Source organism: Oryctolagus cuniculus, chromosome 7, assembly GCF_964237555.1.
Source record: "Oryctolagus cuniculus chromosome 7, mOryCun1.1, whole genome shotgun sequence".
NCBI lineage: Eukaryota > Metazoa > Chordata > Mammalia > Lagomorpha > Leporidae > Oryctolagus > Oryctolagus cuniculus.
The window spans coordinates 63,016,052-63,028,668 of NC_091438.1; the positions used below are offsets into that span (position 1 = coordinate 63,016,052).

Here is a 12,617-nt window from a genome sequence, read left to right on the forward strand (position 1 = left end):
CTATATGCTTCTGATTGTAGAAATAAAACAAACAAGCCCAGTAAGAACTCCCCAAATGATCAATTGCTGAATTAGGATAAAGAAGATGGCTCCAGAAGTGAGACAGAAGAGCTAAGAATATGCCACTGTTTGGGCATGCAGGTGCACTTTGAATATTGATTCCCTAATAAATACTAAGCTAATAGATGAAATTATTGCATTTCTTCATTAGGTAGTATTTTCCCCTAAATATCCTTATGCTTCTTAAAAAAGAGAAATTTTTCCTTTAATAACCCACTAGCATGAAAATATCTATGGCTTGAGGGAATTAGGGATAAAAAGACACAGGGTTGTTTTTCTGAGTGCTAATGAAGTTTATAAGTTAAATGGAGGAATTATTAGATACCTTCTCTGTTTATAATGATACAAACCTCAGAGGAAAATGATCTGCTTATGCATATATTCTGTTTATAGTTCAAGAATTTCTCAAGAATTTGAAAAATAAGTTCCAAATCAGAATGGCATGCAGTAGCCCACTTAAAATGGGAACACCCTGTAAATCTCCATTTCCACTGCAGCTAAGTAGCATTGCTTTGTGTTCTTTTCTTCTTAATTGTGGTTACTAAGCTTTTCATTTAAATATTCTTATTTATTGGACTTAATCTTCTTTTTAAGAGAAGAACAAATTATATTTTAGATGGTAGAATGGTGAGATATCCATTCAGCTTGGAAAAAAGACCTGGGGGATAAGCTCATTGACTGTCAATTTATGAAATTTTATTGTCTGAAGAGGCAGTGCAATTATTTACTACAGTTTCAGAAAAGGGAATGTAGATTTGATTAAAAGGGAAAACAGGGCCAGGCATTTGGCACAGTGGCTAAGACACTGCTTGGGACAACCACATGCCATACTGGTGTGCCTGTTTGAGATCCTGCTATGCTTCAATTTCCAGCTTCCTGCCATATGAACTCTGGGAAGCAGTAGGTGACGGTTCAAGTACTTCAGTCTTCTTGATCCGTGTGAGAGACCCAGACTGAGTTCCAGTTTCCTGGCTTCAGTTTGGTCCAGCCCCCACTGCTACAGACATTTGAGGACTGAATCAGAGGAATGAAGATCCCTAGGTCTGTCTATTTTTGTTTCTCTGACTTTCAGTTTGATTCTCAGCTTCTTGCCATCCAGACCCTGGAAGGTAGAAGATGTTGGCTCAGGTACTGGGTTCTACTTGGAAGTCCTAGATTGAATTCCTGGCTCCTAGCTCTGGCCCTGGGGACTTTTGGAGGTGCAAATCAATAGATGAGAGCTCTGTCTGTCTCTGAAATAAAAATAATTGGCAAAATAAAAGGGTCACTTGAAGGGTCAGTGTTCTTAAAGTTGGCCACTTCCAAGCTTGTCTATTAGTATCTGTGAATTGTTTTAATTTCTGATAATTCTCCTCAATTAAAAGCCATTGTAGACATTAAAACTTACATACAGTTGTGGTAGAAAAAAATAATGTTGAGAAAATTCAGCTGTTTTTTCTTTCCTCCAAAAAATGAGAAACTGTCATAATTTTGTTATAGCAGTAAAACACCTAGAATTTAATACAATATGACAAATTAATCCAATCATATGCTTTTAAGTTGAGAAAAATGGGGGCTGGTGTTATGGCATAGTAGGTTAAACCACTGCCTGCAGTGCTGGCATCATATATGGTAGCCATTTTGAGTCCCAGCTGCTCCATTTCTGATCCAGCTCGCTGCTAATGCACCTGGGAAAGCAGCATAAGATGGCCCACTTGCTTAGGCCCCTGCACTGACATGGGACACCTGGCCATTGAGGCAGTTTGGAGAGGGAACCAGTGGATAGCAGGTCTCTTTCTGTCTTTCCCTCTCTATATATAATTCTGCCTTTCAAATAAAATAAATAAATCTTTAAAAGAGTAAAGTTGGGGAAAACGAAGAAGTTAGAGTTCAGATAAACATACAGCAACCTAGTAACATGAAATACTAAATCAAAAGTTAAGAAGTGTGTAACTTCCAGAACATTCCAGGAAAGGCAGAATCATAGAATTGATTGATCTGTTTGCTGCTATTTAGTGGGCTGGCTGTAGCAGCCATATAGGGGGTGAACCAATGGAAGGAAGACCTTTCTTTCTGTCTCTTTCTCTCTCACTGTCTAACTCTGCCTGTCCAAAAAAAAAAAAAAAAAAGACTCCTTTCAGAATTGTTTGAGTCTCCTATATGTTCTGAGCTCACTTTAGGGAGGTGTGGCTGGAAAAGCATAACATTTGGAGAAAACATAAGGTTTTTAATTAGCACACTGATTTTTACTACTTTATGTGTTATGCTGGAAAAAAGAAGTCATGGACATTCTCTGGTCCTTGGTTTTATCAACTGTAAAAAGGATTTTAACACCACCTGCCTCACAAGTGTCTTGTAGGTATGAAAGAAAATATGACAACTGACAACAAATTTATAAACTTAGTGCATGCAAATACAAAGGATTATTATTTATATAGTTTACCATAACTCATTTCCCTCTCTTTGGATTTCCTATCCCCTAGATTATTTCTCAATTTCGTAGAAACTACCTTTCAAATGGCAGTATTTCATAGTGTTCTATAAATGACTGTGATCATTTATAACTATAAGGGGAAAAAAACCTGCTTTTTGATGTCATCTATTACCCAAATTTCAACCATCATATGTAAGGCAATAATTTTTAAACTTGTATATTTAACTCAAATCTCTTTCTGCAATTCTAACACAGTTTTTTCAAATTCATAGCTGGAACTGCCATTTGGATTCCTACTACTTGAACTGGCCAAACAACAAGAAAAAATTAACAAAATGATTGACTAAATTTCTGTTTCGGTGTTTATTTGGCCTATTAGTTTATGGCTCTACTGCCCCTTCAGTTGACTAAGAACTTTTTTTCTCTTAGTTCTTCCTCAGCATCTGATTGGTTGCCAAGTCCTATTGATCTGGTAAGGAAGTCTTAATGGATTGTTATATGCTGTCTTCTGTGGAATTTGTGGAGTTTTCCTGAACTCTGTGCCTCAGGGCTTAGAGTTACTGTGTGGTCACTACTGCACAATTAAGCAAAGTAGTGGCTCTGCAGTCTGTACAGACACCCTGGAACAGCCTCTACTATCACTGCCTTAAAATACTTCTCATCTGCACCTTTTGATATGTGAGAATCCATGCTGTAGATTCCTTATGGCATGGGGGACACCAAGAGCAAGATGAAGGGAGCCTCTAGTGCTTCCTGGAGATGCTGAAGTTCTGTAGGGAGACACTGAGGGGTCTTCTCCCAGGACTCTCAACTTCACTGACTCCCGGCTATTCAGAGCTCCCCAACTGCTGTGCTGTTGAATGCATAATTTGTCTGCTTGGTATATTCATTCTTTCTTGACTGCTTGGCACAGGAAAGCATGTATTTCAAGACACCATGCAAATGTCACAGTCTCATCAAAGCTTTCACTTCCCTTCCCAGATTAAATTAGTCACCCCTTCTCTGTGACTGTAGTGCTGTAAACATTCATATAGTAAAAGCACTTAGTCCATGCTGTCATCATTTTTTTTTGTTCTTTATGAGTCCATGGCCCTGCTAGGTCTCAGTTCCTTGAGAGTAAAGACCATGCCTGCGCATCTCTCTGGCAGACTATGTCAGCATCTGTCCCAGGACGGAGGACAAATGTTGACTGATGACAGACAGAAGGAAGGTGATATAAAAGCAGAATCTGTTAAGTGGTAGAAAAGCCCAAACTTGATAGCAAGAACTAATTGGGAAAGAATGGATCACGGTCAAGTTCAGCAAATTAGAAGTGTCTTGTGGGATGCCTCTTACATGAGATGTGAAAAGTAAATATTTTGGTAGGCTTATTTGAGTTGTGGCTAGGAGACTTAGAGAACTTGCAGAATAACTGAGAAACCTTTTGTAGTTAGAAAATCACTTCTATGTTACACAATTTTGCAAACATTTGAAAAATGCTCTATTACTTTTTAGAGTTCTCTCAGTGTTCTAACTTACTTGACACATTATATTTTGGGGCTCACCATTTAACGTGAATGTTACCTTCACCTTGTTCTGATTATGGCAACTATCAAGACAGTAACATGCAAACAGGAAGGGTTTACAAATAAAAGCTTGGCTCCTTGTGAGAGTGAGAGTGAAGTGGGCCTTTCTCACTCCTCATAGCCAGGGCAGAGAGGTGGAGGGGAGGAGGGGAGGAGGGGAGGAGGGGAGACATGCTCTGGCCCTGGCCCTGACCAGATCCTGGGACTAGGTAAGGAGACTCTGGTTCTGAGCTGGGGCAGTAGTGAGGTGAGGAAAGCACTGGAAACTTTGTGAAAGTCGAGCTTCTGTGCTGGAGCTGCTGGGCTCCCTTCTTAGAGGTCAACAATGGATGAGGAAGAAGCAAAAACATTACAGTTGTTCTTACCCCCACTTCTCCATTGAGGGGGATACATTCCAAGACCTACAGGACATATCTGAACCCATGGACAGTATGGAAACTGACAGTATGTTTTTTCTGGAACATAAATACTTATGAGAAAGTATAATTTATAAAATAGGCAAAGTAAGAGATTAAGAACAATACTAGAAATAAAATAAAACCATTATAACAATGTATTTATTTATTTAAAACTTAAAATTACTTACTCTGAGCTTTTTCATTTAATATTTTTGAACTATAATTGACTATGGGTAAGTGGAACTGCCAAAAGCCAAACCGTGGATATAGGGAAACTACTCTATTTATATTTTGACAACTGCCTACCCATAAAGGTGCCTGAGTGGATGTGAAAAGGGGTAAGAAATGAATAAATTCTATTAAGAAACAATTACTGAGGACTACCTTTAGGGATATTTCATAAAAATGCAAGTAATAGAGGGGGCAATTAGAGTTCTCTAGGCCACTGAGAAAATTGATTACAATTCAATCTTAAAGTTCTTGTTAAAGTGGAATCTCTATTGTCTTATGTCCAAAACAAGTCACTTGATGTGTTGCTGATAGCATATCTAAAAATAAATGAGCAAATTAACATTCACTTGTCATTCAGATTTAAAATTTATCATAATAAATCCCATTACATCCTCAAAAAGGCACACCTCAAAGAAACAATAAACAATGTTGTTTATTCTCTATAAAATCTATGTATCTGACAAATATCATGTTCAATTCTTCACTACGTTTAATGATGGAAAGCTTAGAAGGAAACAAAATACTTCCAAATCAAAATTTCCAACTGTGTAACTCAGAAAACATTTTGGACATTATCTATATTTAACAGCTTTTGAATTAACCCCCTGCCTGTACAGAAAGATGCTCAGAACAAACATCAACTCCTCATTTCTCCTCTCACCCCTCATCTGGGCACATTTTATTCATGCACTAGACGACCTTTTTTGGCCATTAGAACCATCTTGTTTCAGCAGTTAATTAACACAAGTACCATAATTTAATACAGTTAATGCTACTTGATGCCCTTTAATGTACCTTCCATTAGTGATATTATTGTAGTATTACCCTGTAAATTAAAATGAGATCAAGACTAAGAGAGCGGCTCTTTAATTAAGGTACTGGCACACTGCACTCGTCTATTATTCACAAGAGAAAATCACCCTGACTTACTGAAGCAGGACATCCATAAGTCAGAATTAGTCCATGAAGATTATTAGGTTTATTGAACAATGTAAGTACTACGGAGTCACTGAGATTGCCAATAGCTGTGTTTCCTCTTTTTCCTCCATTATCTTAATAAATACACAATGAGAGGGAGTAAATGGAAGCAAAGTAAGTATGTAGCAGAAGAGAAATAAATTTTTAATAATGAGATTATAGTTTGTCATTAGTAAAATAGCCATCAGATGTATCACATGCCCAACAGAACATAAATGCGACATTAGTCTAATGACAATTGGAGCTTCATTTTTATGTCAAACACTATGTATAAAATATACATGTGCATAAAGAAGTAGAGACTAGAAATCCACTATCAGTCAGTTTAAGCAAAGATCTTCAACTGCTTTTGTTTCATAATTTAATATTTCAAGAAAAAACATTGTGTATTCTCTGCCACTATTTTGTGGATATTTACATCTTGTTTCCATTTCACTTTCCCAAAATAGCCCACGTAAACTCCCACATTATGGTGGGCAAGGGGGTGTAAGTCACAAGTAGAAAAATATCATTATCATGATCAGATATAGACATGTAGAGGCATGTAAAATGTTGCAGGCACTGCACGGGATGGTGGAAAGGTTGGAGAGATGGGGATAGCATAGGAAACAGACCTCAGTTACGTTTTGGAAAGTTTAACAGTCATGATCGTCTTGAAAAGGAAACCTTAGAACTGTCCCTTAGAGGTCATCCATTAAAATCTATCTAGTCCTCCTGTACATGATTTGTTGTATAAGAGAAAGATAATCTAGACCATTCACTCCATCAGAGTTGTCAAGAGTCAAATGATTATATCAATGTCCACGCTGAAAGGCCACTGAACCAGGCAATAGCTCAACATTTCCCTTTAGTGGCTCCATCAGGAGCAGATCTTCCTTATATAACTCAAAAGCTGGAGACATGCCCGAGCCATCAGGCCTTGATTCTTTAGTCCCTCCCCTAAGACTAAAAATACTCCAGCCATCTGGTGCTTGGTGCAGTACATGCCAGTACTGCATTTGCCCTAAGGAAGTTGGACAGAGTGTAGAGGTGACAGAGTGGAACCTTATGGAAGGTGGTCACCTCTACCGGACCTTTCACCTTGCCCAGCTGCTTCTCACCTGCTTGTACTTGACTGGTGATCAGGGAAAGACAGTGGAGGTGAGTCCTGGAGATGGGAGGAAGATTCCTCCAAACTCAGGCTGCAGTGAAGATGGAGAACACTACCAGGATGAGGTATAAAAGAAAAGTGATAAATCTGGAAGGATTCTACATTTGCAACATGCCACCATTACAAGAAGGTGGATCTGACCCAGTGGGGAATGCTTACAAATGCTTTCAGCTTTATTTATGTCATTCGAGATGCAGAGAGACAGATGGGGATAGAGGCAGACAAGAGCTTCCCTCACACCTCTGTCTGCTGGTTCACTCCCCAAATGCCCACGAGACTGGGAATGTGAGAGGCGGAAGCTGGGAGCCAGGTCTGCCATGGGCATGGCAGGTACCCAAGCACTTGAACCATCATCTACTGCCTCTCAAGGTCTGCGTTAGCTGGAAGTTGGAATCAGGAGCTGGAGCCAGGAATCAAACTCAGGAAAAAAAGCAGGCATTTTAACTGGAATCCTAACTGCTGGTCTAAATGCCTGCCTTGCCTTTAGGTTTAAAAATATATTTTATATTTTCTTTTAAATTATTACAGAAAAGAAAAAAAGCATATCCAGTACTAACAATATGACCCAACAATGGTTATCCCTTAGGCAAAAAGCTTGTAATGTTTGCTGTGTTTACAAGAGGCAAATGAGTACATGTGGGAAAGTCAGGCTTCTGGGATTTGTCCCCAAGAATAAGATACTGGAAATTGATAATCTTTTGCTGAATTGCTCCTGAGTGTAATTGGCTATATGTTGTTATAAACACCAAACTCATATTTGGGACCATGGCTGCATATGGCCCCATCATGCTACCCTGGCCCATACATAAACTGCCCTCTATATCCTGGAGCCCACAAGCTCAATAGTGTATCAATGCATGCTTCTCATATTTTGCTTTAAAAACAACATCATCACACACCATGAAGATCTTGGTCATAAGTTTTATAAAAGCTCCATAGCTTAAGATTCTTGATTCTTTCAGGAGAAACATGAAGCTGGAACAAAATTGATGGCCACCAGTCCCAGTTCCTTTTCCACAACTGAAACTTTTGAGCAGTAATACCCACTCTGAGTGGTAATACCCACGAATCCATGCTGCATATCCACTGTGGCTTTTACATTAACAGTGGTAACCCCTTCTTCCTGACAATACACACAGGCAAGGTAACCCTCTGAGAACCAGAGTCAGCATGCTTCTCCAGTGTCTGAGTTCTAGGCAGCATTAAAGGATGCTGGAAGCCAGTAAATTGAATGAATACTGCCATATCTGCTTAAATTTTATGATTACTTAATTAAATCTACAAGAATATGTGTCACTTATATTTTTATTCTCATATATTTTGATTTAAAGCTCTTGGCATTTTTAGAGTGATTACTGTTTTGCGTTTCTTTTCCTTTTTTTTTTTTTTTTCTATTTCCTGAATTCTCCCCTCTTACCTTTAGTTTTCCTCACTTGTTAGCTCATGCTTCCATTGCCATTGAGTGGTTTACTGGATGATATACCACATGTAACGGTTGGTTGAAAACCTCTGACAGGGATCCTGGTTCTCTTTATTTAAGTTTTTCATTTAAGCATCTTCAAAAGTCTTAGAAAACTTGCTCAATCGTGTTTTAGTTATATTACCAAAACCAAAGATATCTCAAACTGTGACTATGAATATCACAATGCTGGTCCGTCAATAACTGATCTACATTATGAGGAATGCCTGATTAGGTTCATATTTTAAATGGTATATCTTTTTAGTACAATGACATTCAAAAACTTAAAAGTAGAACTTGCTCCACATCAACAAATGCATTCTTCCTTACATGATTTTGATTCTGATTTAATATTTTTAAAGAGTCACAATTTTTACTGCTGAAAGTTTTAGTGTGCAGTATAAAAAAATATAAACAGACTGTTGTACCACACTGAAACTCTATCTTTCATTAAAATACAAAGGCAAGGAGTATTTTTTGTTTTCATTCCCTTAGAGAGCAACTGGCTTTACTCCCCTGGCTTATTACCTTAAAGACTTAAACCACCTCCTGACCTAAGGAGTTGTTCTGTATCAAATGAGATTTTTTTTTCTTTTTTTTTTTTTTTTTTTTTTTTTTTTTTTTTTTTTTTTTACAGGCAGAGTGGACAGTGAGAGAGAGAGACAGAGAGAGAAAGGTCTTCCTTTGCCGTTGGTTCACCCTCCAATGGCCGCCGCTGCAGCCGGCGCACCGCGCTGATCCTGGCAGGAGCCAGGAGCCAGGTGCTTTTCCTGGTCTCCCATGGGGTGCAGGGCCCAAGCACCTGGGCCATCCTCCACTGCACTCCCTGGCCATAGCAGAGAGCTGGCCTGGAAGAGGGGCAACCGGGACAGAATCCGGCGCCCCAACCGGGACTAGAACCCGGTGTGCCGGCGCCGCAAGGTGGAGGATTAGCCTATTGAGCCACGGCGCCGGCAAGATTTTTTTTTTCTTTTTGGCTTTTGTTTAGGTTCTAAAGAATCCTGCCAGGTTCAGTGACAGCAAGCCTGGGATTACAAATTACTGCTGAGTACAAAGGGTTTCAAATGCCTGCAGAAACTACTTCCTCACTAGCGTTCCTGAGAAAATGTTGCAGCAGAAATTGACAAATGTCCCTTCCCAGCTGTGGGACCAACATGCTGGAGTTTCCTTTAGATCCACCCATTCCCATTCAAGGTTGGCAGATGTTCGCTTACCTTCCTCGCACCTTTATGTCTGAGATTGCATAAAAGTAGCGTGCCAAGTGGAGCTCATCGACAAATATTTCCCCAACAGCTGGTCTCAACAGCCTTATCCTCAGGTCTGTGACTGTGAAGAAATCTCTGAGTTTCTTGGTTGTATCCAGCTGTCCGTACAGGGAAGCCATATTGCGTAGCCGAGGTCCAGCAAAAAACGCGAACCTGTCTTTGATTTCAAAGTGGATTATTTTGCTATTTGTGGAATAGCCTGTGGAGTACTCTTCTGTACAAATTATTTCTAAGACCGTGTGCTGTGACAAATCCTTCACAGATTTGGGATCCATGTGAAACGCATCTAAGCAGTCTGTAGCGTAATACTGATAGGGCTGCCATGTTCGTCCATAATCCAGGGATTTCTCCAGGATCATTTGGTCTGGCCGCCCCGATTCAAAGGTGATCACTATGTTGTCTGTGAGCTCAATGGTTTTGCTCCAAGACAGAGTGATGTTCACTTGCAGAGGCTTGGGATACTCCTTCCAAGTAGCAGACTGCCAAAATGTGGAGGGGTGTCTTCCTTCAAAATCAAACATCAGCTCAGGGGGGTGTGCCAGCTCAGGGGTGCTAGCATCACATTCATTATTGCACATATAGGGGTTACCCTGTGGAAGAAGAACAAAGAGGGGTGTCAAAACACTGGGTTGACACACGTCTTGCCATATTGTTATTGCTAAGAGACCAGGAAGAGAAAAAACAAAGCCATTTTCAGTAAATATTTTTATTTGCCCTAACTGGATTCTCCTCTGTAGTAGAATTTATTTATTTTTTTTTTCTTGAACAATAAGGTAATTTTCTTTTTTCCTCCCATGGGCTTTAAGAAATGAGAATAATTTATTTACCCCATATATGTTAGATACATAATGTGGTCACAGAAGCACAAAGACACCAAGCAACTGTTTAACAGCTCAGCTCCTCTGCTTCCTCTTAGAACAATGCTGTAGAAAAGCAAAGGGACTTCCTCCCTGGCTCAAGGACACTCCTTAGCAGCACAGTGCTTTAAAAAGTCATTTTTCAAGCAAGGCTTTAGAACTAGCAATGAACCGTACATACCCATGTCCTGTTTAGAAAACAATGTCCCCATACAACATTCAGCTTCTCTTGGCTTTGCCTCAAATCCATCATACTTAACTAGGTCCCTGCTTCATAAAGTCTGGTTTTAAAACATTTACTTTTTTCACCACAAATCATTAAAATGTGGTACACTACAGGCTCTGGTATTGGGCCAAACATCTGCCATCCTATTAGCTGAAGATAAGAGGATTGCTCAGGACATTCTTGGAGCTGGGAGTGTGGTCCAAGTTATCAGGACAAAAAACTCACTACAATTGTCCTTCTGAATCCATGGGGAATTGGTTCCAGGACCTTCTGGGGACACAAAAATCTTTGGGTGCTCAAGTCTGTTATATAAAATAGTGGTGTAGTACTTGCAGGTAACCAGTATATATTCTCCCGTATACTTAAATCATCTCCAGATTTTCTATAATACCCAACACCACATAAATAGTAATTATACCATGTTGTCCAGGGAATAATGATGAGGAAAAAAATAGTCTGTAGATGTTCAATACAAAAAGAACCATTGTAGACCTAACAATGTAGTACATGAACCAGAAGAGGTGAACAATGCTCACATGAGTGCTGGAGAGAAACTAAGTAGTTGTGAAAGGTCAGAGGCTACAGCAGGTGTGCCTAACATGGCTTCATTCCTATGGGTTCAGCTTAGTGCTCAACATATGGAAAATTCAAGTTTGCTCTTTGGAACTTTTTGAAAAATTTTTTTGGTGGGAGGCATTTCCCTCTCTGATTGATTAGTTGAATCTTTAGGTGTGGAGCCTTTGGATCCAGAGTTTGGAATCTACTCAAACAAGAGGGTGCTGCACATGAACTCGCAGCCACTTGATAGGTTTGTTTCTCTGTGCAGGCCTAAAAGCAGCTCTCCAGGGACGTCAGTTATTATTATTCTTTTAACAAAGGCTGCTTCCCTTACAGCTCAGTCTAACAAGAAACTGGATGTAAGTCATAACACCACTTCTACTACACTAACTCGCTATCCTCAGCTTTCATCAGTAGATTCTATGGTGAAAGACCTGCTCCCAGATTTTCATTTTCATTTTAAGAAAACAAATTGAGTCAACTATTGAGGTACAGTACTTTCTCTTTTTCCATGGGGATGCATTCCTGGACACCTGAAGTCATGGATAGTACTGGGTCTTATATGTGTGTTTTATCCTGTATGTACATATCTATGACAAGGCTTAATTTATAAACTAGGCACAGGACAGGGTTAAAAATAATAATAGATTGGAATGATTATAATACACTTGTAATGAAAATCATGTGAACACAGTCTTTCTATCTCGAAGTATCTTATTATACTTACCCTTTTTCTTGGGAAGATATGAGATGATATAACATCATTGGATAAGATGAGGTGATGAGAGTGAGGTAGACATTGTGATGTAGCATTAAGCTGCTATGTAAGGGTTACTTGAACACAAACTGCAATAACTTGATAGTTGATCTGATTATTAAGATGGCTACTAAGTGACTAAAGGTAGCATACACAGGGAGGATGTGTAGGACAAAGGAAAAATTCTGAATGGGGTTGGCGAAAGATTTCACCATGCTGTTCAGGTGGTGCTTTCATTTAAAACTTACAAATTGCTTATTTTTGGAATTTTCCTTTTAGTGTTTTCAGATCATGATTAACCACAAATAACTGAATGCATGGAAAATGAAATTGTGGATAAGTGATGGAACATCTTGATGGAACAAGGACATAAGGCTCAGCCATTCTCCCTCATTGCCCAAAGGAATGTATTCCTTGCCCTTGAAACTCAATTGGGTCTCACACCTTATTGCCTTCATACCCCACTCTGCATTCTTTTCCAGGTTCCCAAGGTCCTGCCCAGTTTCTGAAATTCCCCTCCCTGCTGCCCCCTTACCCCTACCCCCAGCCCTAGCCCTCCTTAAAACGGCCTGGCCCCTGGGGTCGGGCCTTCTGCCACATGCTCCATCTTGCACACGCAGGCAGCTGATCACCCACCTCTGGGGATTTACTTTCTCTGAATAAATTTGGTCTGGCTGTAAATGTGTGCACTGCCTCCTCT

The 12,617-nt window shown here is 39.6% G+C and overlaps 1 protein-coding gene across 6 annotated transcripts in view; it reads right to left on the minus strand.

Annotated features, from left to right (window-relative positions):
• Window positions 1-12,617, minus strand: part of NTNG1 (netrin G1) — a 390,729-nt gene that overhangs the window by 155,566 nt on the left and 222,546 nt on the right. For all 6 annotated transcript variants that reach the window (XM_051856224.2, XM_051856221.2, XM_051856220.2 and 3 more), the window contains exon 3: window positions 9,469-10,109. In XM_051856224.2, coding sequence (XP_051712184.1) covers window positions 9,469-10,109 — 641 coding nt within the window. The remainder of the gene's footprint in view (window positions 1-9,468; window positions 10,110-12,617) is intronic.